The sequence below is a fragment of the Oncorhynchus gorbuscha genome, linkage group LG22 (genome assembly GCF_021184085.1).
Source record: "Oncorhynchus gorbuscha isolate QuinsamMale2020 ecotype Even-year linkage group LG22, OgorEven_v1.0, whole genome shotgun sequence".
In the NCBI taxonomy this organism is placed as follows: domain Eukaryota; kingdom Metazoa; phylum Chordata; class Actinopteri; order Salmoniformes; family Salmonidae; genus Oncorhynchus; species Oncorhynchus gorbuscha.
Genome location: NC_060194.1, coordinates 32,974,262 through 32,999,183, shown reverse-complemented (window position 1 = coordinate 32,999,183; position 24,922 = coordinate 32,974,262). Strand labels below are relative to the sequence as shown.

At 42.5% G+C, this 24,922-nt stretch overlaps 2 protein-coding genes and 1 long non-coding RNA gene across 10 annotated transcripts; 1 reads left to right on the top strand and 2 right to left on the bottom strand.

Annotated features, from left to right (window-relative positions):
* The first annotated feature begins 56 nt into the window (after positions 1 to 56).
* LOC124009238 (RING finger protein 212B-like) lies at positions 57 to 5,723 on the top strand. 6 transcript variants are annotated; one of them, XR_006834260.1, is made up of 14 exons: positions 57 to 402; positions 741 to 878; positions 992 to 1,044; positions 1,186 to 1,260; positions 1,408 to 1,514; positions 1,613 to 1,673; positions 1,801 to 1,829; positions 1,935 to 1,978; positions 2,138 to 2,162; positions 2,286 to 2,378; positions 2,513 to 2,576; positions 2,829 to 2,918; positions 4,643 to 4,731; positions 4,923 to 5,723. XR_006834260.1 is itself a non-coding variant. In XM_046320829.1 (14 exons), exons 2-13 carry the CDS (start codon positions 773 to 775, stop codon positions 4,725 to 4,727), a joined length of 741 nt encoding a protein of 246 aa, XP_046176785.1. In that variant the 5' UTR covers positions 62 to 402; positions 741 to 772; the 3' UTR covers positions 4,728 to 4,731; positions 4,923 to 5,723. The 6 variants fall into 6 exon arrangements, 2 of the variants coding, with proteins under 2 accessions (XP_046176785.1, XP_046176784.1); XR_006834259.1 differs by having other exon boundaries at positions 58 to 402; positions 1,938 to 1,978; positions 2,829 to 2,859; XR_006834258.1 differs by having other exon boundaries at positions 59 to 402; positions 2,829 to 2,859.
* A 260-nt stretch (positions 5,724 to 5,983) lies between these two features.
* Positions 5,984 to 12,192, bottom strand: LOC124009237 (zinc fingers and homeoboxes protein 1-like). Of its 3 annotated transcripts, XM_046320824.1 has the most exons (4): positions 10,974 to 11,611; positions 10,679 to 10,759; positions 9,330 to 9,439; positions 5,984 to 8,940 (listed from the first exon to the last, which is right to left on the bottom strand). In XM_046320824.1, exon 4 carries the CDS (start codon positions 8,910 to 8,912, stop codon positions 6,837 to 6,839), a length of 2,076 nt encoding a protein of 691 aa, XP_046176780.1. In that variant the 5' UTR covers positions 8,913 to 8,940; positions 9,330 to 9,439; positions 10,679 to 10,759; positions 10,974 to 11,611; the 3' UTR covers positions 5,984 to 6,836. The 3 variants fall into 3 exon arrangements, with proteins under 3 accessions (XP_046176780.1, XP_046176781.1, XP_046176783.1); XM_046320825.1 differs by lacking the exons at positions 10,679 to 10,759; positions 10,974 to 11,611 and adding an exon at positions 12,049 to 12,192; XM_046320827.1 differs by lacking the exon at positions 10,679 to 10,759.
* An 11,176-nt stretch (positions 12,193 to 23,368) lies between these two features.
* On the bottom strand, positions 23,369 to 24,675 carry LOC124009204. The gene is made up of 3 exons (XR_006834241.1): positions 24,601 to 24,675; positions 23,972 to 24,114; positions 23,369 to 23,803 (listed from the first exon to the last, which is right to left on the bottom strand). It is a non-coding gene; the product is annotated as an uncharacterized LOC124009204 (long non-coding RNA).
* Positions 24,676 to 24,922: the final 247 nt, after the last annotated feature.

Genomic DNA, 24,922 nt, shown 5'->3' with positions numbered 1-24,922 from the left:
CCAGGGTATTGATACTGTTGTGACAAGTACATCTGTTGCGCACCTGTTTTTGCTCAGTCTTGTCATACAATATTGACAATGGAATACACTTTTAATATTTTATAAACCATATAGTTATCATCAAAGACATATTTTAGCGGGAGTCCAGGACATTTTGTTCACTGGGATTTCTCTCTGTACGGTTACCGTATCATGTGAAGGGATGAAATTGGGCAACCATCCAAACGTCTACTAATTTAGCGCGCTATGGAGGACTCGACCAATCAACGACGCGCGCGCATTCAACGGTACCAACACCCTGCAGTGCAGGAGAACAGGACTAGTTGCTACAGTAATAATATAAAATAAAGCAGACTTTTCAGCTCCTCATCTTCGGTTGATGGTCAACATTTCAAAACTAAGGTAGTCAACAACATTGAAATGAGTCATATTTGATTGTGTCTGACGTGTTTTCTCTCCCCTGCATCACTTTACAACCTTATGCTAGCTAGCTGGTTTGCTAGGTAACGTTAGCTGCTAAGCTAGCATTACTGGCTATTCAGACTAGGTTTCAAACCAGTCATTGATCATATCTAATGTTAGCTAGCTGGCTAGTTTGCTAGCGACACAAAAGTCCAATTGATACGCAAACTTGAGACAATAAACCTGGTTAAAATGCGTGAACATAACTAGTTAACGTTATCATCATGGAATCCAGTCATCCTGAATTCTAACCTTTCTCTCCACGGTTTTGTGTCAAGATTCAAGAGCTAGTCAAGAACAAGGCATTAGGATGGACTGGTTCCACTGTAACAGCTGCTTCCGAAGAGAGGGGCAGAACTTTGCTGTCTCCAGCTGTGGTCACATCTGCTGTGAAGGCTGCATCAACCCTAATAAAAGTATGACTGTTGTAATTTCCCTGTCCCCCGCCCACACCCATCCTATGGTCCCAGATCTGTTCTTATTTCATACTGTTGTGTTGTCTCGAAATGTTGCCTTTTTTCCCCCTCAGAACATTGCACTGTGTGTGGAGCCAGCTGCAATTACCTGGCCATCTCAGACCAGGTTGGTTTTATTTGTTCAATTCAATGACTGTCACTGATTCATCAACAGCAACATGTAGCCTACCCAGTAAATCAAGTGTCCCTCATCTCTACATACTTATAACACTTTCTTTTCCCTACATCACTCTTCCTATATTGGAAGATGAAGCCTCAGGAGCAGGTGTTCTTCAAAGACCCTGTTAAGCTCATTCAGTCTCGTCTGGAGCACATAGCACAGGTTCAACTCTGTTTTACATTTTGTGTGAGGTGTATTTGATATAAAAGTTGCGGGGTAAAAGCAGTGTAAAAATTAAAGTTAAACACATGTTTATTATGGGCCTACCAGCGCAATACCTATTTGAACAATGATATATCTGCCTGTCAGATTGCTCTATTTCAGCGAAGGCAGAAGGAAAGGGTCATTGTCTACTTCAAAAACAAATCTATGGAGCTGGAGAGGAGACTGAAGGATGTCACAGATCAGTGTTACAGGTTCAGTAACAACAACTGATAGTATGTTACTATTATTCTTCTGTCTTACTTCAGTCAATTACAGTGACATTTCTTTCTCTCGCATAACCTTTATGCAGGCAAGTTTTAGAGCTGAAAAGAGAGAATGCCGAGTTGAAGAAACCTCTCTCTCAGAGGAGGGTATGATTTTCAGTGTGTTTAGCATCAAATGTCTTTGAGCATTAGTAAAGACTGTCTTTTGACTTTGATTAATCAAGTACGCTATTGCTGTCACAATACTCATTTTAGACTTTCCTCTTTTTCACAGGCATCACCTGGACAATTTCAAACAAATGGGTATAAGTCTCAAATATTTATCACATCTGAGAAATATATTTTCAATATGTTGTCATTATCTCATTAGTTCAAAGCGTTGACTTACAACTGATCTGTTTCCCCTAGCAGTGCCCAAAGGATGTCTCTCCCAGTGGCTGTTACCTCCCCAGGTAAAGATGAATGTTGATGGGTTGTGATCAGAGGCATTTCAGAGATCTTAGCAAGGTGATACAATTTAAATGAATCCCCAATAGGAGAAATTCCAATCCATTTTAAACCTCAGATGGGCAATGGTGTGTAACTTTCCTTATCTGTCTTTACACTTACAGTCACCCCTCGCTCACGTCCTGTTAGGTAGGAGATATATGAATGTGGTTGCACAGACAAGTATGTATGCATACACACATCACACTGACTGTCTAACAGCAGTCTTTCAAACACAATGTCCTATATTCTCTCAATTTATTAAATTCATAGATATTTTCACCTGTCAATAACTGTTTCAGCCACCAAGGCTTTGCTGAAACCCAGGAGAGATTCAGAGATAGAAACCCTAGGCTCACCCTCGCAGTGAGTTTTCATTCCTTCTTTGCTAAAGCAGTTTTCATGTCCCTTCTCTGTTTTAACTGTAGCAGACTGAGAAACACTCCTCCAGTAAGTGTCTTTTCTTATGGTCTATGTTTCTCTCCTGCTCCCGCTCTCAGACTCCGCCTGGTTCTGCCACATCAATCTCCAGCCTTGGCTCTCTGCACGAGCGTGGTGGCTTCAGTGAGTGGCACACAACAGATTAACTTAATTTCATGAAAAAAAGAATCATTGGCACATTTTCATGCCAAACATTATTTGAAAGATGTCACAAACATCAACAATCCACAAACAGATGGTTACAGATTGGCATATAATTGTCTTAGCATACCATGGTAGTTCATTCAAGCAACACAACTATTTTTCTGTAAATCACTTTGAACATTAAACTGTCTAATGTGGGACTGATTTTTTTTTTCTTCTCTCTTCTCATAGGGACTCCCACCATTATTAGCACTCCCACCCGGTAAGAATTGATGCATATCAGTTGATTTCCATTTCCATGGTGCATCGTTGAAAGTAGTGGTAAGGGTGGATTTACATTAGTAATGTTGTAGTAAGATTGCTCTTCAACATCAGATTTGCTACTTTTCTGTTTTCACTATCCTTACTTCATCCTTTGGATGTTCTGTGACCAGAGCCATGTTCTTTCTTCATGCATGTGTGTGCACCTAATAATAATAATAATAATATATGCCATTTAGCAGACGCTTTTATCCAAAGCGACTTACAGTCATGTGTGCATACATTCTACGTATGGGTGGTCCCGGGGATCGAACCCACTACCCTGGCGTTACAAGCGCCATGCTCTACCAACTGAGCTACAGAAGGACCTGTTAGCGTACCGTAAATACCATAGTATATAGACAAACAAAATAAGGAATGCACATCAAACTATACAGGAGCTTCTCATCTGAACCATAATGTTGCACTCTTGGTTAATGCAATGATTCACAAATGTGTTAATATTTTAAGCCTTTAATTAGCAATTTGGCTAACAGCAAAAATGCTATCTACTGGTATTAAGGTAATTCTTACAGGTACATGTAGTGTGGGAGATTCTCATTTGGATAAAAGTCAGCCAGAAACTGATAATTGGTTGAGTGTCAATTACACTGAACAAAAATATAAAAGCAACATGAAAAGAAATGTTCATACGCACAAAAAGCTTTTCTCTCAAATTTGTTTACATCCCTGTTAGTGAGCATTTCTCCTTTGCTAAGATAATCCATCCACCTGACAGGTGTGGCATATCAAGAAGCTGGTAAAACAGCATGATCATTAAACAGGTGGACCTTGTGCCAGGGACCAAAAAAAGGCCATTCTAAAATGTGCAGTTTTGTCACACAATGCCACAGACGTCTGAAGTTGTGCCATGCTGACTGCAGGATTTTCCACCAGAGCTGTTGCCAGATAATTGAATGAACATTTCTCTGCCATAAGCTGCCTCCGTCGTCATTTTAGAGAATTTGACAGTACTTCCAACTGGTATTACAACCACAGACCACGTGTAACCACGCCAGCCAAGGACCTCCACATCCGGCTTCACCTGCTGGATCGTCTGAAACCAGCCACCCGAACAGCTGATGAAACTGGGTTTGCACAACAGAAGAACTTCTACACAAACTGTCAGAAACCGTCTTGGGAAGCTCATCTGGGTGCTCGTCGTCCTCACCAGCGTGTCGACCTGACTGCAGTTTGGCGTCGAAATTGACTTCAGTGGACAAAACTCACTTTCGATCACTACTGGCACACTGGAAAAATGTGCTCTTTGCAGATGAATCCCGGGTAACTGTACCGCAACAAGATCCTGAGGCCCATTTTTTTCTGATCCATGCACCTACCTTTTATTTATTTTTTAAGTATCTGTGACCAACAGATGCATATCAGTATTCCGAGGTATGTGAAATCCATAGAATAAGGCCTAATTAATTTATTTAAAATTTATAGTTCATGTAAGGAAATCAGTCACTCAGTAAAATCTTTGAAATTGTTGCAAGTTGGAATATTTTTGTTCATTATAATTAATAGGCAAATGGAGGATTGTCCTCACCTCAGATCTATGAAGCACAACTGCCCTACCTGAATCCTTTGCAGAAGAGTTGTGTGGGAGACATCTGAGAGTTGAATCTAGATCGGTCTCTTTATACTACAAAAGTATCGTTCCTGGGACTGTGTCGTCAAAGTAGTTTACTGTAAAGTAGTTTAGTGTAAAACTAAATTAGCAAACCTCTCTCCCCAATCCTCAGGTCTGAGAATCTGACTCCAAACATTTTCCAGTTCTTGACTGGGTCATCACTGCACTCCCCAAGGCCTTTCAGAAATGGCCAGTAAACTGGTAGGTTATTGTTTCATACTGTCTCATACTGTATTAATTTCAATTCCAGTGACAAAATTGAGATCCAGTTAAATTTAGGTTTTAAATTAAGTAGCTCCTAAAGTGACTGGAGTTGAAATGGCAAAGACCCAACTTTGATTTCAGTACGTGTCCTTAAGCATTTTGGCATAGTTCTTACTTTTTTTCTGCAGAATCTGATGAACAGCTGACCCCGATCTCAGAAAGTGCAGGGAAGCAGTTAACACACACAATGTTTTAAATATTTTTTTTTACTTGTTTCGAGTGATGTAGTTGTGCAAATGTTAAATTGAACATAATACAACATTAAAAAGACATGCTCCGGTACTTTGGCAAACAAAGTATATATATATATATATTTTTAAACCTCCCGCTTTGGGATGTGTCAAAGTGTAGTTCATATATGCATAATCTATGAGCAGAATTACTGTCTTCAATTCAATTAGCCACAAAATCCCTAGTTTGAAAATACTTTTCTTGAAACTGTGCAGCACCATTTCCCCTACATTTCACCCCACGTGGGCCATCCTCTTAACAATTGAGTTATAGCCCTCGCATTGAGTGGAAGCTAGCAAGAGGCCTGCCCAGCATTATCCAATGAGGTTGCAGGACGGGCCCAACAACTCAGGGGAAACCGTAGAGAGCAATGAGGTGGTGCACATATGTGACTTAGTACGCAATTTTCAGGGACCACTTTTGGTTTTGGAGTGTTACTTTCACAACTACTAGATATAAAAGATACAAAAGTATGGGAGAATCTGACTTTTGAAATGAGTGCCATGTGTCCAGTTAAGTAAAACATTGAAAAACTGTTTACAACTACAATTAAAGGGATTGGAACCTGAGAAGTGTTCCGACAAACATTTCTCCTTCGCATTCTTGTACTTCCTTTGTAATATTCTCATAGCTAATAGAAAAAACATTTACACTGTAGAAAATGTTGCTTAATGTTGATTAAAATACTTTTCCTGGTATACCTGGATGACTGTAACAAGTAATTTTCCTCTCCGGCATAGAAAATGGCCTGCACAAAACACTTTATTGCTTTGGATTAAAGTAGACGAAGACAATCTATTATGCTTCAATCCCTTCTCTGCTGAACTGAATTTGGTTGGATTACACAATTCCAGTGACTTCTTTTGCCCCTCAATCACCTCACACAAATGCTAAATATAGGAAGAATACTGTCCCCACTAATCTGGGGCATGGACTAGGTGAAATCAACTGAAAACCCAACGATAAAATAAGCCTGTATTGCAGCCCTTCACAGGTAAACAGAAATTGAGACAGGTGAGCAGAGTGAAAAATACAGGATTATACCAGACCAAAGAGTGCAGTTCTTCAGTTTATCCAAAATATGGTTTGAATTTGTAGTCTTCGTGGACATTGAACTTCACTTTAGAACATTGCAGGTCAGTGCAAACTGCATAACAATTTTAATAGGAATTCAATTTTTCTGAAAAGGAATGCATTTAATAAACATCACAGCTAAAATGTTAGGGCTCAAAAATTAAAGTGCAACCTGTCTATTCAGAAGTATTACATGTGGATGTCCAGTTTGTTGTTGTAAAAAGGACATGTAGGTTGTAAAGGAATGATTTCTACATTAAGTGATTAATCAGTGTCTTTACCCTAAGACTCAAATTATATGTTTAGGTTTTCCCAGTGCAGTTTCACTTCTGTAAAATACAGAACTAAACTACAGTACCTAAGGAGCTCCAACCAATACATACTTTTTATCCAGTTAATATGTTGCTACAATACTGGACTACAAATGATACAGCACAAACAAAATAGGTGGTGGGGGGGGTTGAACCAGTGTACTATGTACTGTCCTGTCTACAGTAGGCAGCACCATCAGGATTTAAAGTCCAAACTTATGGGGGGGGGAATGCAGCAATAATTCAGCACAGTCGCAAAATCTGTGCTGATACTAAGCATTTAAGTCACACCCGCTCACATTAAAGCAAAGTAATTCAATATGAAAAATTTGTCAAATTTATGAGAAATTCTGGGTAAAACATGATCAGTCTTGTCCTCAAAAAACTGCTATTTTCCAACTCCTACCATTCCACAAGTTCCTCATCTCAATCAGTAACATTGGCCTCTGGGTCAAATGCCTTGCTCTCCTGAGATGCAAACCAGTCCCGCACCTGCTGGTAGCTCATTCGTGACTTTTTGCAAAGGGCATCTAGGTCTTTCTCATGAAGAACCCCTGTCGAGCGATGGTAAACCTCCAGCGGATTGATGTCCGGGGAATCTGCAGTGAATGTTGGTGCTGTTGCGCCATTCACTTGAGACTTTCGTTTGCGGCTACCCGTAACCCGAGGAGTTCCACTGGAACCGTTTCCACCACTGCCATTTTGCTGTGTGGCTAGTTCAGCCAGGAATTGCTCTCGGAATTGCTCACGGACCCCCTGCACCCAACGTAGCTGACCATTTTTAACAGCATAGCGCGTATCCCCAAACCACTGGCTGACGTCTGCACGAGGCAAGCCTGTGAGCTCTACCAGCTGGGTGTAGTCCTCACTCTTAGGCCACTGGCAACGCAAGAAGTGCTCCTTTAGTATGTCCAGTTGTTCCTTGGTCTTCCGTGGTCGGCCAGCGGGTGTAAGAAGAGGAGATGAGGAAGGACTGGAGAGAGACAGGGCTGTCAGTGAGGCTTTGGCTGAGCGAGCAGACCTCTGCACCGTGCTAGTAGAACTACGCTTATTAGCGGTCAAAGTTGAAAAGGTGGTAGAATGCGAGGGGGGAGGGGAAGTGGAGATGGTAACGGCTGATGGTGGTGGTTTAATCTCTGGGTTCTTACTGCCCCTAAAGTGTAGAGGCTTTTCTTGTTTCACCACCGCCTCGTTCACTTCCTTAACAGTTTCAGTGTGAACTGAGGCTTCCTCCGCAACCTCGTCCTCCTCTGCCTCCACTCCCACTGCTCCCTCCCCAAATGCCTCCAAGCTGTTTGACAGAAAGTTCTGGAAGAAGTGTGAATCTTTCACCCCGTTGCTGCGAGCTCCCTTCTCTTGAGCCCTTCCCTGCATTTCAACACCATTTTCTTGATCCCGAGGCCTGTGTGCTACGAGTGGAAGAGGTCGAAGTTGCTGAGACTCGTTCTTTGCTTCTCCTGTGGTCAACTGAGGATAGACCATGGATGTTCCAAGCAGTCCACGCCCATTTCTAAGCTGGTACCGGCTGTCGCTGAACCACTTGCGGATGTCATTGCGGCTCAGGCTGGTTTCCTCTTGCAGGCGTCGGAGCTCAGTCTCTGCGGGCCAGTTTTCCCGCAGGAAGCTGCTGCGAAGGACTGCAAGTTGGGCTTTGGTCTTTTTGTAGCGTCCGCGTTGTTGTTGCTGTGGAGAGCCAAGTGAGGTCTCAGAGAGGCTCAGGGAAGCATCAGTTGCGGTAGTTGCTGGCATGTCCACAGGAGGGCGGTAGTAGTATGAATCCTGAGGGGGTGGGAGAGAGGAACTGAAATGTTGGACAGTGGCGGCTGGTTTGCAGGGTTCTGAGGTCTCATGTCTGGCTCGTTTTCTTGGGTGAAGCAGATAGGAGTGAAGACAATTATTAATTTGATCATCATCCTCTGCCTCCACAGATATTGCCCCACACCCATTGCTCATTTTTATCTCCTTCTCATTTGCATTGTCGTTAGTCCGCTCAGGTCCGGCCAACTTGCGACGCGTCTCCTCAATCTCCTCTGAGGCCCAGCTGATACCGTATTTGATTCTCTGCACCATGAACCAGACCTTGACTTTGTCCAGAGGCAGGGCACAGAGCCGTGCCAAGGCATTCACCTCACGAGATGTTGGGTATGGGAACACATTGAATGCCTGGACCAGCTCTGGGATGGTGTCAAGCTCACGTGTCTGATCTGACTGTGTCCATACTAGCTTCAGGCCCTCGGAGACCAAAGGTAGGCACACCACAGAGTTATGGTTGGTGCTGAAACTAACACCCCCATCTCTGCCCTCACTTACATCACTGTCTGTTGCACTGGGGTCAGAGGATAGATTGCTCTTTCCATTGGTGATCTGATAGTGTGAAGTCTTGGAGAAATGCAGGGAGGCATGCTTGCCTTCATTCTCTGTCCATGTGACATCACACTGGGATGACTCCTTCATGTTTACCTCCAGTCCTATTCTCCTGTTACGGTCAACCTGTGTTGCCATCGGTGAGGTCACCGCCCGTCACTCCAGTCTGGTAGAGATATGATAAAGATATCAAATACATTGTGTGCTTTATAAATTCATTATAACATTAACAGTGAGAAATCACACTGGAGGTTGCCAATGTCTAGATACTATAATGGTGTCATGTGCTTTAGGGGAAAAGGTGTCAAAGGAGCAGTATATGAGTCAGTCTAGATGAAAGTATCTAGAGGACTTTCTATTCCCAAAGTCAAAGACCTGACAGCTGTTTCCCCTCCCCCTCTAAGTCACACTCCCTTCTCAAAGTCTCACCATGAAACTGGTTGTATACCCTCTGTCCAGATTGTGCTCCCTTCCCCCTTGGAACCAAAGTGTGGTGATTGACTTTTGTGTTGTGAGGGTGGGGTGTGAGAAATCTGCCACAAGCGCTTCTCTTACCCTTTCCAGCACTGGCTTTGTTCCCTCGTCCTTGTTTCCCTTCAAGTCGTCAGTCCTCAGAATCAAGTTTGACCGCCCCTGACAGAGGCAGTGAGGCACAGCAGAAACACCTATGGAAAGACAAAAGAGATTGAGCAATTGACATATTCAATGTGTAGGCAATTCATACATGATAAAATATATACATAAATAAAACATTGTCATTTATATAGGAAAGTATTGTATAATAACCTGCATTATTAAAAAAACATTGAAGCAGAGGCATTGACTATATACAAAAGGCCAACTTGAAACCGGCTATTTGAAGGAATTTATGTGCAACCTCTGTCCTTATCTGACCAAAAGCATAAGTTCATTGCCAATTCACAGAGCAAACTATGACATGCAACAGGTGTAAATTTAAAGTAATTTCCCCCAGACAAACACACAAAACTGGGATTTATTCCAAGTGCCCATACTCAAGCGGTCTATTTACCCTGGCGGGCCGCAGTGTGCATGTCCCAGACTGGCAGTGTAACACCCGATTCAACTTACTTTGACCACCAATACCGAAACTTTGTTAGCGGAATCAGGTGTGTATGATGAATGAATAAGGGTGCAGGACTGTGACAAATGACGCACACCCTGTGTCCTTCCAGCTAGGAGTTCACATGATGATTACCACAGCACAGGGTTTCCCAAACTCAGCCTTTGGTCTTCCCAATGATGCACGTTTTAGTTTTTGCCCTAGTGCTACATAGCTGATTTAAATAATCAAAGCTTGATGAGGTGATTATTTAATCAGATGTACTGTTTTTTTTTTTTTGCCTTAACACTACACCACTGGGAGGCCCCAGGACAGAGTTTGGGAAACCCTACGATTGCTTATAATAATAAACAAATTAACACGAAAAGAAACTGGGAGTCAAGTATTTGAAAAATTAGATCAAGTTATGTTGAAGAATTTAAGAGCCTGTGACGGTCAGGAATATCTAGTATCGGAACCCAGAACCAAATCACTCAAGTGTATCCTGCTGTGGTCTGTTGGAACTCTGGTTCTCGGAAGTTATTCGTTAATATCCCAAAAATGATTGGGCCAACCAGGGAGCGAGCAAACTAATAACCCGTTAACATTTTATATTGCCGACGACAGAAAGATATTAATCGCTTTACTAACGGTAACCAGGCCTCATATCATACATCAAGACAGCATACGATGTTAAACAGCTCACAGATTGGACTGGTGGCCATGACAATAGGCCTACCCTTCCGATGTCTTGATCCTTTGTGGCGTACTAGCTAAAATGGTCAGACTGCACAAGCGCACTCACACGGACACGCTACAGTAATAACAAAAAATAAAAACTTACCGGAATCGTGTACTTCACCCCTTCACTCTGGAGTTTGGTAAAGTGAAAACAAAATATCCCAGTCTTCTCGTTTGTTAATCGCTGAAGTTGGAGAACAAAACGGGGGAACAATACCGTTTGTCTGACCCTGATGCTTTATTCGTCGAACCTCAAAACGGGTTTTCGTTTCGGAAACAATTCTAGAACTTTGTAGCTGTCTCAAGTTGAGACCCAAACTGATACTTGATATGATACGCCTTTAGAATTGAATAATCGATTTGTTAATTGTTTAAAATTGTTTCCTTACTGTACCTACCCCCCTCGGTCCGTTGTTGCTTTTGTTCTGTAAATCCGAAAGTGTGTCGTGTCCGGCCAAATCGAGGCTAGGAGGACCAGGAACTCAGAGCACCCCCTCCCTCAGTATCTCATGAGTGACGGTAAAGAGGGTGTGCCATTCTATGCAAAGACAGGGATTGGAGGAGGGAGGTGCCGGTCATTGGGACTGGTCGGCAAAATAACTCTTTCATTACACACTTATAGTAATCGCAATCGCCATGTTTGTAAGGTTATCTTAGTTGTTTAGAAAGAGTACGTTCAGATTCCATTAGACGAACGATGGTCTATTATATTGACAAGATAGTCAAGTGACCACTCGAACAATAGAAGTACATGTCATCGAAAACAGACGGGAGGATCGAGATCAGGTGGGACCATTTATAGCCAATGAGAGGGCAGAGACGCGTGTGAACAACAGGCCATAGAGATATACGACTCATCTTTGTATCTGTGCCAATATAGTCCCTGTGACAGCATGGGCAGCGCAATTGAGCAAGGCTTAGTCAATTTTCTTAATTTTCTGATTGCTTCCAACTCATAGGACTCCCTACCTAGTTTACTACATAACAAATGTGTAAGCCCTCGATGGCAATGTCCATGCTAAAGTGGAGCTGCGTTCAGTACGTTAACGCTCTGGGACGTTCAATTGAACGGAAACGTTGTACTAAACCAGTTGAAAAACGGGGAGGGGTTGGGTTGTGGAACGCTGTCTGCATGGCCACTGCCCTTTAAACACGTTACTTCAAGCCACACCCACCAAACGGGCGCAAACATACCTCAGTCTGTTCAATGATGTTTTGGAGAAACATGTCGTTCAGCACAAATCGTTCGCACGGTAAACATCTGGTTATATCCACAGGCACAATTCAGAAGTCGTTTTTTCCCCTAAATTGCTGGAATGCAATGTGCGTTCACTTACATCAGTACATTAATAACCTAACAATTTCCGAACTTCTATTTCGTCAAATAAGTCTCATGTAGCAAATGAGCAATTCCATTTTTGTTGACCAAATTCAACACTCATTGATATCCAAAAAAATACCAAAATTCCTCACCTCATGGGCTTATTTTTCGTGCACAGATTTTGGGCTGAGTAAAACATCTGGCTTCACATTCCTCTCTGATGAGGCTATTAATAAAACATTTAAATAACTGTTTAAATAAGTGCTGTGACGACCCTTCCACTCCTGCCATATTCTCTCTTTGTTCTTGTTTCCTTATTAGGATACCAGTGGGAGGAGTTGGGAGGGTCGTCAGCTACATGGGAAACACCTGGGCCCAAGTGTGTCCCGGGATAAATAGACCTCTTCCAGATTCATTGGGGGAAGACTCTCCATGCAGACACCTTTATAGATTTCACATTTATGCATGAAAAACACTCAATTACACTTATTACACACACCCCATTGTTAATTGCATTTAGGTTACCTTAGTTAATATATTTTGTTATTCCTTATCTCCACATTATCTCCCTTTTGTTACGAGCTTCAAGCTGGTTCGTGACAGTGCACAACAAGAGCCCAAAGTAAACTCATGCAATAACAATTACCCTGCTACACACAACATATTAGTGTTAAGTGGTATAGGAATGTAGATACTTTTATTGCTATCAGTATTACAAAATACATTCACATTTGGTTGGTGTTTTTAGGTGCAGCTAAAAAATCACAGCTGGCATGTCTCTTCATACAATGCTCATTTGAATAAAGTATGCTTTATCAGTCATTTTGTGTTTAGACGTGGTAGCATCTCCCAACTTTTGTAAATCTGAGGCAATAGTTTGGCAAGGTTAATCACATCCAAGCTTATTAATTGGTAAAACTCATACTCAATAAACAACAACGGTGTAGATCCTCCATAGGAATATGAACACAGAATTATAATGATTTAGTATTCTATGTATAGGAATACCGTGTAATGTACTGCCACTGCAGTAGTCCATGTGTCACGAGTTTGAGGAGTCTCAGAAGCGTCCATGGTGAGGGTAAGAACAAATTGAGGAACCCGGAAAAATGCGGGTACCACCTAGGAGAGCCAGGAAAGATATAGGACCTGGGTAAGGAGGAATTTGAAGGAGGTGTGGTCTGTCACACTCCGACCTGAAAATAGAGGAAGTTAGAGACTTGTGTATAGGCCTATGTACATTTCAGTTCAGCGTGCAAATAGATTATCTCACTAACGTCAACATCTTGTAGCCCCTAACCAGGTCAACACGTTTCCTGACAGCGACATCAGGTTATCTTCAAATTGGAAACGGAATGCAAAACAGAACTTTGAAAAACATCTGCAAATCAAAAAACAGTTAAGGTGAGAGCCCAGATCTAAAACAAACAAATCTTCAAAAGGATATTCAGCCTGTTTTGTTAAGGCTTTATAGTTAAATACTCACTGGACAGTTTATTAGGTACACTCATCTAGCACTGAGTCGAGACCCCATTTGACACCCGAACAACCTGAATTCTTCAGGGCATGGAAACATTGCTCAATTGGTATCAAGGGACCTAATGTGTGACAGGAAATCATTCCCCACACCATTACACACCCACCACCAGCCTGTACCGCTGACACAAGGGAATGCCAATTCTTGACTGCTATCAGCATGATGCTACAAGAAACGGGATTTGTTGGACCAGGCAACATTTTTCCACTCAATTGTCCAGTGTTGGTGATCGTGTGCCCACTGGAGCCACTGCTTCTAGTTTTTTGCTCATAGGAGGGGAACCCGGTGTGGTTGTCTACTGCAATAGCCCATCCGTGACAAGGCCCGATGAGTTGTGTATTCCCGAGATACTGTTGTGTTGTGCTGTTATTTGCCTGTTTGTGGCCTGCATGTTAGCTTGCATGTTTCTTAACATTCTCATTCGACCTCATCAACTAGCTGTTTTCACCCACAGGACTACCACTGATTCAAATCAAAATCAAATGTATTAATAAAGCCCTTCTTACATCAGCTGATATCTCAAAGTGCTGTACAGAAACCCAGCCTAAAACCCTAAACAGCAAGCAATGCAGGTGTAGAAGCACGGTGGCTAGGAAAAACTCCTTAGAAAGGCCAGAACCTAGGAAGAAACCTAGAGAGGAACCAGGCTATGAGGGGAGACCAGTCCTCTTCTGGCTGTGCCGGGTGGAGATTATAACAGAACATGGCCAAGATGTTCAAATGTTCATAGGTGACCAGCAGGGTCGAATAATAATAATCACACTGTATGTTGAGGGTGCAACAGGTCAGCACCTCAGGAGTAAATGTCAGTTGGCTTTTCATAGCCGATCATTCAGAGTATCTCTACCACTCCTGTCTCTAGAGAGTTGAAAACAGCAGGTCTGGGACAGGTAGCACATCCGGTGAACAAGTCAGGATTCCATAGCCGCAGGCAGAACAGTTGAAACTGGAGCAGCAGCACGGCCAGGTGGACTGGGGACAGCAAGGAGTCATCAGGCCAGGTAGTCCTGAGGCATGGGCCTAGAGCTCAGGTCCTCCGAGAAAGAGAAAGAAAGAAAGAAAGAAAGAAAGAAAGAGCATACTTAAATTCACACAGGAGAAATACTTCAGATATAACAGACTGGCCCTAGCCCCCCAACACACAAACTATTGCAGCATAAATACTGGAGGCTGAGACAGGAGTGGTCGAGAGACACTGGCCCCATCCGACGATACCCCCAGACAGGGCCAAACAGGCAAGATATAACCCCACACACTTTGCCAAAGCACAGCCCCCACACCACTAGAAAGATATCTTCAACCACCAACTTACCATCCTGAGACCATGCTGAGTATAACCCACAAAGATCTCCGCCACGGCACAACTCAAGGGGCGCCAACCCAGATAGGAAGATCACATCAATGACTCAACCCACTCGAAGTGATGCACCCCTCCCAGGGACGGCATGGAAGAGCACCAGTAAGCCAGTAACTCATCCCCTGTAATAGGGTTAGAGGCAGAGAATCCCAGTGGAGTGGGGAACCGGCCAGGCAGAGATAGCAAGGGCGGTTCGTTGCTCCAGTGCCTTTCCGTTCACTTTCACACTCCTGGGCCAGACGACACTCAATCATAGGACCTACTGAAGAGATGAATCTTCAATAAAGACTTAGAGGTCTTTGGGTAGGCAGACCATTTCATAAAAATGTAGCCTTTTTGGAGAAAGCCCTGCCTCCAGCTGTTTGTTTAGAAATTCTAGGGACAATTAGGAGGCCTGCGTCTTGTGACCGTTGCGTACGTGCAAATATGTACTAGAGGTCGACCGATTGTGATTTTTCAACGCAGATACCGATTATTGGAGGACCAAAAAAGCCGATACCGATTACATCGGCTGATTTATTTAAACTTTGTAATAATGACAATTAAAACAATACTGAATTAACACTTATTTTAACTTAATATAAAACATCAATAAAATCAATTTAGCCTCAAATAAATCATGAAACGTGTTCAATTTGGTTTAAATAATGCAAAAACAAAATGTTGGAGAAGAAAGTAATATGTGCCATGTAAAATATGTGCTGTGTAAAAAAGCTAACGGTTAAGTTCCTAGCTCAGAACATGAGAACATATGAAAGTTGGTGGTTCCTTTTAACATGAGACTTCAATATTCCAAGGTAAGAGGTTTTAGGTTGTAGTTAATATAGTATTTATAGGACTATTTCTCTCGATACAATTTGTATTTCATATACTTTTGACTATTGGATGTTCTTATAGGCACTATAGTATTTCCAGTGTAACAGTATAGCTTCCATCCCTCTCCTCGCCCCTACCTGGGCTCGAACCAGGAACACATCAACAACAGCCACACTCGAAGCATCGTTACCCATCGCTCCACAAAAGCCGCGGCCCTTGCAGCGCAAGGGGAATAACTACTCCAAATCTAAAAGCGAGTGAAGTTTGAAACAGTATTAGCGCACACCCAGCTAACTAGCTAGCCATTTCACATTGGTTACACCAGCCATTAGGCTGATAGGCTTGAAGTCATAAACAGCGCTGTGCTTGCGAAGAGCTGCTGGCAAAACGCACAAAAGTGCTGTTTGAATGAATGATTACGGGCCTGCTGCTGCTCAGTCAGACTGCTCTATCAAATCAGACTTAATTATAACATAATAACATACAGAAATACGAGCCTTTGGTCATTAATATGATCGAATCCGGAAACTATCATTTCGAAAACAAAACTTTTTATTTCAGTGAAATACGGAACCGTTCGGTATTTTATCTAATGGGTGTCATCCCTAAATCTAGATATTCTTGTTACATTGCACAACCTTCAATGTATGTCATAATTTGGTAAAATTAGTTTGCAATGAGCCAGGCAGCCCAAACTGTTGCATATTCCCTGACTCTGCGTGCAATGAACGCAAGAGAAATTACACAATTTCACCTGGTTAATATTGCCTGCTAAACTGGATTAGTAGTTATAACTAGTGATTATGATTGATTGTTTTTTTAATAATATAAGTTTAATGCTAGCTAGCAATTTACCTTGGCTTCTACTGCATTCGCGTAACAGGCAGGCTACTTTTGGAGTGCAATGGTTGGAGCGTTGGACTAGTTAACTGCAGTTGCAAGATTGGAACCCCTGAGCTGACAAGGTGAAAATCTGTCGTTCTGCCCCTGAACAAGGCAGTTAACCCACAGTTCCTAGGCCGTCATTGAAAATAAGAATGTGTTATTAACTGACTTGCCTAGTTAAATAAAAGGTATACAAAAAATAATTAAATAAAAAAAGAATAATCGGAAATCGGCCCTAATTAATCGGCCATTCCGATTAATCTGTTGATCTCTAGCATGTACGGTAGGACCAAATCAGAAAGATGGGTAGGAGCAAGCCCATGTAATGCTTTGTAGGTTAGCAGTAAAACCTTGAAATCAGCCCTTGCCTTAACTGGAAGCCAGTGTAGAGTGGCTAGCACTGGAGTAATATGATCAAATGTGTTGGATCTAGTCAAGATTCTAGCAGCTGTGTTTAGCACTAACTGAACTTTATTTAGTGCTTATCTAGTAGCTGGAAAGTAGAGCATTGCACTAGTCTAACCTAGAAGTGACAAAAGCATGGATTACTTTTTTTGCATCATTTTTGGACAGAAAGTTTCTGATTTTTGTAATGTTACATAGATGGAAAAAAGCTGTCCTTGAAACAGTCTTGATATGTTTGTCAAAAGAGAGATCAGGGTCCAGAGTAACACCGAGGTCCTTCACAGTTTTATTTGAGATAACTGTACAACCATCAAGATTAATTGTCAGATTCAACAGAAGATCTCTTTGTTTCTGGGGACCTAGAACAATCATCTCTGTTTTGTCTGAGTTTAAAAGTAGAACATTTGCAGCCATCCACTTCCTTATGTTTGAAACACAGGCTTCCAGAGAGGGCAATTTTGGGGCTTCACCATGTTTCATCGAAATGTACAGCTGTGTGTCATCCCCATAGCAGTGAAAGTTAACATTATGTTTCCGAATGACATCACTAAGAGGTAAAATATATAGTGGAAACAATAGTGGTCCTAAAACGGAACCTTGAGGAACACCGAAATGTACAGTTGATTTGTTTGTCAGAGGACAAGGTGATATCTTTCCGACAGATAATATCTAAACCAGGACAGAACTTGTCTGTGTAGAACAATTTGGGTTTCCAATCTCTCCAAAAGAATTTGGTGATCGATGGTATCAAAAGCAGCACTAAGGTCTAGGAGCACGAGGACAAATGCAGAGCCTCGGTCTGACGCCATTAAAAGGTAATTTACCACCTTCACAAGTGCAGTCTCAGTGCTATGATGGGGTCTAAAACCAGACTGAAGCATTTCGTATACATTGCTTGTTTTCAGGAAGGCAGTGAGTTGCCGCGCAACAGCTTTTTCTCAAATGTTTGAGAGGAATGGGAGATTCGATATAGGCCGATAGTTCTTTATATTTTCTGCATCAAGGTTTGGCTTTTTCAAGAGAGGCTTTATTATCGAATCCCCGAGCTGACAAGGTACAAATCTGTCGTTTTGCCCCTGAACTAGGCAGTTAACCCACTGTTCCTAGGCCGTCATTGAAAATAAGAATTTGTTCTTAACTGACTTGCCTAGTAAAATAAAGGTACAATTAAATTTAAATTAAAAATTACTGCCGCTTTTAGTGAGTTTGTTACACATCCGGTGGATAGAGAGCCGTTTATTATGTTCAACATAGGAGGGCCAAGCACAGGAAAAAACTATTTCAGTAGTTTAGTTGGAATAGGGTCCAGTATGCAGCTTGAAGGTTTAGAGGCCATGATTACTTTCATCATTGTGTCAAGAGATATAGTACTAAAACACTTGAGTGTCTCTATTCTGCCCTTGAGTTGCGTTCCCATGCAAAACTAGACAGATAGCTAACAACTAAGTCTTCAATAAAACTCCCAAGGCGTGACTTTTCTTGAATGAATATATTGAAAACGTTTATGTTGTGAAACTGCAAAATACAGAAAATAATATACTTTAGTGTTCAATTCACACCGACATACTGTAGCTGTACATTAAACATTTGAAGTTGCATAATACAAAGCACGTGCTAAGGTACCATGCATCTGGCATGATGCCAAACCATATATCTAATTGTTAACCATATGGTAATTGCTCCTTTCATTACTCTAATAATGTATAACCATCTATGTAGAATAACAAAGCATATTACACTAGAAACAGTAACAAAACTACAGTATTGTATATTTTACAATTAGTTTGCATGACGCATGAGCAAAGTAATACAGCTAACGACATACACAAAAGGCATTGCAATTTGTGAGTAAATGCAACCAACATTGATATGTAAGAAACTCTATCAATAACAAGATTATCATCATTAGCTAAATGCTTGAATCGAACTTACAAACAAATATTTTTCCAAGGCTGAAGCGTGACAAGAAATAACTACATTGAAAGACCTGAACCGTAGCGTTGCTTGTAGCTGCTCTATGCGTGCAAAACAAATTCTGAACTTCCTGTTTGCGTCGTCTCTCTAAGTACCAGAAAGCGCCACTAGGGGGCAAATAACACCATTGAACACAATGAAAATCCAATTTAACCATTGTAATAAAATAATCTGTTATCTTCTAACAGGATGGCAGCACACTCCCCACCTGGTATAATGAAATTGTGCCACTATTAAATAAAACATATCGAGAAACAAATGTCCTTTCTATTTTTATCTTTTGTCTCTAGGATGCTTCAGAAAGAAGAACAACAATCTCTGAGATTGGTCTCAGAAACACCTTAGCAGCTCCTTGCTTGACAATTTTTAGTTCTACTTTCCTAACCTTTTTGTCAGTACTGGGAAAGGTTTTTTACCACAAGCCCGACTGGCCAGTCATTTCTGTGTGCCTGACTGTCTTTCAATAAGACAACATCTCCCACTTTTACATTTGGCTTTTCTGCTGTCCATTTTCTGCATCTCTGCAGCGTTGTCAGGTACTCCTGTCTCCACCTTTTCCAAAAGGTGTCAGCGAGACACTGGACTTGCTTCCACTGTTTCCATTTCTCTTCTTTTTCTGTTGGAAGAGTGACATCCCACTCACTCTGATCAGAAGAGAGTTCTCTGATTAAGGCTTTACCTTGCATTGTTATTGGAGCCACGAACCCAAGGGGGTCATAAAGACTATTCACTGTGGACAGGATGCCTCTCTGAGTAAAAGGCTTCTCATTGTGGGACACCTGGAATGAGAAGCTGTCTGTTTCCAGGTTCCAGGATAGTCCCAGGCTCCGTTGAAAGGGGAGAGGATCTTTTAAGTCTTTCGCACGGTCCTCCATAGGGAAGGCTTCCATAACTGTTTTGCTATTGGATGCAATCTTGTGTAGTTTCATGTTGGACTCTGCCAACATTGCTTGTGTTTTTCTTAGAATATTGATAGCTTCTTCTGTAGTAGTTACTGATGTCAGACCATCATCGACGTAGAAGTTCCTCACTACATATTGCTTGGGTTCTGACCCGTGTTCCTTCTCACCCTGTAGCGCTGCTCGTCTCATGCAGTAGATGGCTACGGCTGGTGAAGGGCTGTTCCCAAATACATGGACTTTCATCCTGTACTCAGTTATGTTTCTATCTGGGTTGTTGTCTTCATACCAGAGAAACCTTAAGTAATCTCTGTGATCCTCACGTACACCAAAACAGTAAAACATTTGTTGCACATCTGCTGTTAGTGCAATGCAATCCTTGCGGAAACGTATTAGGACACCCAAGAGTGTGTTGTTTAAGTCTGGACCACTGAGCAGAACATCGTTAAGTGACACGCCTTGACACTTAGCACTGGAGTCAAATACTACTCGTATTTGTTCAGGCTTTTGTGGATGGTAAACACCAAATATGGGCAGATACCAACGTTCTTTGTCTCCCTCTAGTGGCTGTGAAGGTTCGGCTTGGTCGTTATCCAGCATCTTTTGCATGAAGTCAATAAAATGAAGCTTCATGTCAGGCTTTTTGTCTAAAGTCCTGCGAAGTGATGTGAGACGGTTCATGGCCTGCTCCCTGTTATTAGGAAGGCGACGTCTATTGGGGCGAAAGGGTAGTGGAGCCACCCAGTTGTTTCCATCATCCTGGAAAACCTGTTTGTCCATAATGTCCAAGAAGGCTTTGTCCTCCACTGATGGTGCTGGTTTATCATCGTCTTGTGTTTTGTCGAACACGGAACATCCCAGGCTGTCTGTGTTCACAGTTGTGATTGGATCTCTCAAGTGCACTGTAGAGGGAGAGATGTGTTTCTGAGCTACGCTGTTGTAGTTCTCTTTTACCTGGATGATGTCAGGGCAAGGGCTCAGATAGGATGTGCGACCATTTTGAAGTATGTTTGTCCTGAACACGTTAACATTGGCTGGTCGGTGAGCCGTTCCCAGACAGACCTCACCCACAATGACCCACCCGAGGTCGAGTCGCTGTGCATAAGAAGTGTCGTGGGGCCCATTGATTTGCTCTCGTACCTTGTGTACCCTTAAGATGTCTCGTCCTAAGAGCAGGAGGATGGGAGCGCCTGGGTCCACAGCTGGAATTCTGTCCATAACTGGTTGCAGATGGGGATGATGATACGCAATGTCGGGGGAGGGAATCTCCATCCTATCGTCTGGCATCATATCACACTCTATCAGAGTAGGGAGAGTGAGCTGCATGTGTCCATCTATAGACTCCACCATGAAGTTGACGGCTCTCCTGCCTGAAGTCTCTGTTACCCCAGAACACGTCTTCATGGTGTATGGAGCAGAGTTGTCATTGATGTTGAAGAGACTGAAAAACTCTGTCTTGGCCAGAGATTTGTTACTCTGTTCATCAAGCACTACATACATTTTGACAGCTTTCTCTCTTTTCCCAGCCGGATAAGCTTTGACTAGGCATATTTTTGAACATGATCTTGGATTGACTGCCTCACCACAGATCTCTGTACACTTTGAGGTGACAGATAGAAGAGCATCGTCACCTTGCTCCCCGCCATGCTCTGTCTCTGCTGTAGCGGTGTCTGTATTTGTAGGGGCTGGGCCTGGATGCAGAGCAGCAAGATGCCTGTCGCTGTCGCACTCAGAGCACTTGATTGAAACCTTACAGTCTTTAGCTCTGTGCTGAGTTGACCCACAACATCGGAAACAAATGCCATTGTCTTTGAGATATGATTTGCGCTCATCTAGAGTTTTGTATCTAAACCCACGACACCTTTTAAGAGGATGAGGCTTGTTATGTATTGGGCAGTGACGGTCAGGGTTTTCAACCTTGGTCTTACTGGGTTTGGTTTGGTGGTCTGAAGCCTCAGATGACACATCTGTCTTGTATACAGTCACAGGTGTCTTGCTGCTGTACCTGGCAGGTTTCTCACTTTTCATGGACACCTGGTTAGTTGAGGTGTAGAGGGTGAAGCTGGGGTCATTTCTAATTTTCGCCTGGTTCCTGATGAATCTCGAGAAGAACGTGAATGGTGGGAATGCTACCCGATAGTCCTCCTTATATTTGGATCCCTGTGCTATCCATTTTTCTTGTAAACTGAATGGAAGTTTCTCTACAATAGGGTTTACCCCCCGAGATGTGTCCAGATAAGCGAGGCCTGGAAGGTACCCTTCTACTTTAGCACACTCCAGTTCGAGAAGAATGTCACCTAGTTCTCTTAGTTTGTGATTGTCTTTGTTAGCCAGTTTTGGAAAATCATCAATTTTCTTCAACAGTGCATTCTCGATCACTTCGGGTGTACCATAGCACTCTTCTAGTCGTTGCCAGACCATGTTAAGCCCTGCTGTTGCGTTGAAAATATGGACAGATCTAATTCTGTTTGCTTGCTCAGACGACTCTGCCCCTAGCCACTTGGTAATTAGATCTAACTCTTCCCTGGCTGATAAATTCAAGTCTCTGGTCGCATTGAGAAAGGATGCTTTCCATGCCCAATAATTTTCAGGGCGATCATCAAACTTCAGGAGTCCTGAACTCACCATCTCACGTCGTAGGAGGTACTTGGTGAGGTCTGGTGCCACTTGTGACTCAGGGAAGTTGTGTGTGTGTGACTGGAAGTGGGCTTGCTTTCCATTTCCACCATGCTGCTGTTCATTTCTTTTGAACGGAGAGTCTCTGCTCATGTTCTGTTGTTTGCTACTTTCTGGATTATGGTATGTAGCTGGGTCAACACTAAGCTCTTGTTTCTCCACTTCAAATGGAAGTTCAGCAAAGTAGGGCCTAGCATGTTGTTGCACATACTCACATGTACGTTGGACTGGACTTAAGGGCTGTGTCCCTGTGTCTAGTTCTTTGCGAAGCTCTCTGCGTTCTGATTCTACAGCTTCTTCAAAGGCTGCAGCTTCAGCCAACGCAGCAGCAGCTGCTCTCTCAACTTGGAGAACATATAAAGTTGCCTCGAGGTCAGCTTTTTGCTTCTCTGTTTCTGCCTTTTGCTTCATCACAGAAGCTTCCTTCTCAGCATAAGAGACTTGTGCGCGTGCTGCCTCCGCCTTGGCGCGTGCTTTGACGGCTGCAGAACTCGCTGTTGAGGATCTGCTTGACTGTTTTGATGACCTTGATCTTGTAGATTGAGACTTGGTCCCAATGTGCTGAAGAGGCTCTTCCATCTCTCTCTGTTGAACACCTGGCTCTGGTTGTTGCATCGTAGACTGCTGGTCTTCCCTAGGATAAGAGGCTTTGTTGGCTGATGAACGTAGAAACATAACCACCACCGTGTGCAGTTATTCTTGTGCTTGAGCCCGCTGTGATGATGTTTTTTCACTATTCTGCCCTTGAGTTGCGTTCCCATGCAAAACTAGACAGATAGCTAACAACTAAGTCTTCAATAAAACTCCCAAGGCGTGACTTTTCTTGAATGAATATATTGAAAACGTTTATGTTGTGAAACTAAAATAATCTGTTATCTTCTAACAGGATGGCAGCACAGTCTCCCTTGATCCTAGGTCCTGGCAGAGGACCGAGGATGTTTTTGGTTTGTCGCACCATTCTCAGTAAACCCTAGACACTGTTGTGCGTGAAAAGTCCAGGAGGCCGGCTGTTTCTGAGATGCTGGGACCAGCGCGCCTGACCTGATGATCATACCACGCTCAGAGTTGCTCAGGTCACTAGTTTTACCCATTCTAATGTTTCATTCGAACAGTAACTGAATGCCTTCATGCTTGTCTGCCTTCTTTATATAGCAAGCCACGACCACGTGACTAACTCTCTGTAGATGCTAACCATTTTTGTGAATGGGGTGGTGTACCTAATAAACTCGCCACTGAGTGTATAACGGTGCATGACCATGTACATGCTGTAGTATAATGTAAATGTAATGTACCTTTCCGCCATCTCCACAATGCACTTCCCACTCAGCTCTGTGGTGTCTTCATTGGCAAATGCATCTCTGAATTTAGAGAAACGGGGGTAATGCCTTTATCAAAGTCACTACAGTGAAATGATAAGAACTAGTAAAGCCTATGAAAATGTATAATTCAGAAAATCATGAAGAAAACAGCATCAGTCTTTCAAACTCATATTGAAGAGCAATACTGTCAAATGGTTTATCATCTACCTTAGGATAAATACCTGGTGGAGAATCCTTCTCAATGATGATGAGTTGAGACACCAACTCTGAACTACTCAAGGTCATAGACTGACAGAGGCCACTCCCCTTCTCCTCAGGTCAATGGCTGTGTCTGCAGCTAGCCTGTCACACTGAAGAGGATAGGATACGAATATCACAGTCAAGATAAAAAGCATGGAGGGTTTGGTAAACTTGTTTAAAGTTGACCAAGGGGTCAAGATGGCGGCATGAGAGGGTGTAACACTTCTAGCTGAGGAACAATTTTAGGATTTTCTCACAAAGTTTATAGTTTTAAGCTGCAGTTGCATTTTTTTTTCACAAACAAATTATATCTAACCATACAATGTAGCTATTTTGAATAATTTTGTAATTAATCAAACCATTGAAATATATTTTTGACGATTTCCAACGAACAAGCTAACGGTAGCTATCGAAAAGTTTCAGCGTGTGTAGTTAAATTAGCTTGCTAACGTCTTCATAGCTAGTAGCATGGAATCAGGACATGACCAAACTGTTGCTGAGATAATGGATGTTGAAACTTCCAAGGAGAAAAGAGACATTGTTGAAACTCACTCATATGTTTGCAGTGTAAAAAAGGGGGTAAATGTGATTCATACCTGAATACCCCAACCAAAGAGCAACTTCCAAAGAAGCTGAGAAGTGAACCATCACTGAGCCAGCTACAGGACAACGGAAGTAGTGAAGCGATGATTACCAACAACTGACAGGGAGGAGGTGAGGCCCCCTTGGAGTGTGGTGTCAGGAAATAACCTCACACTCAACGTCAACAAAACTAAGGAGATGATTGTGGACTTCTCGTCCGTATCCTCACGGTTAAAATCAAAGAGAACGCAGATGAAATCACGGATTTGGTGAAAAAGAACACTGTCAGTATCGTTTTTCCTAGCCATCGTGCTTCTTCACCTGCATTGCTTGCTG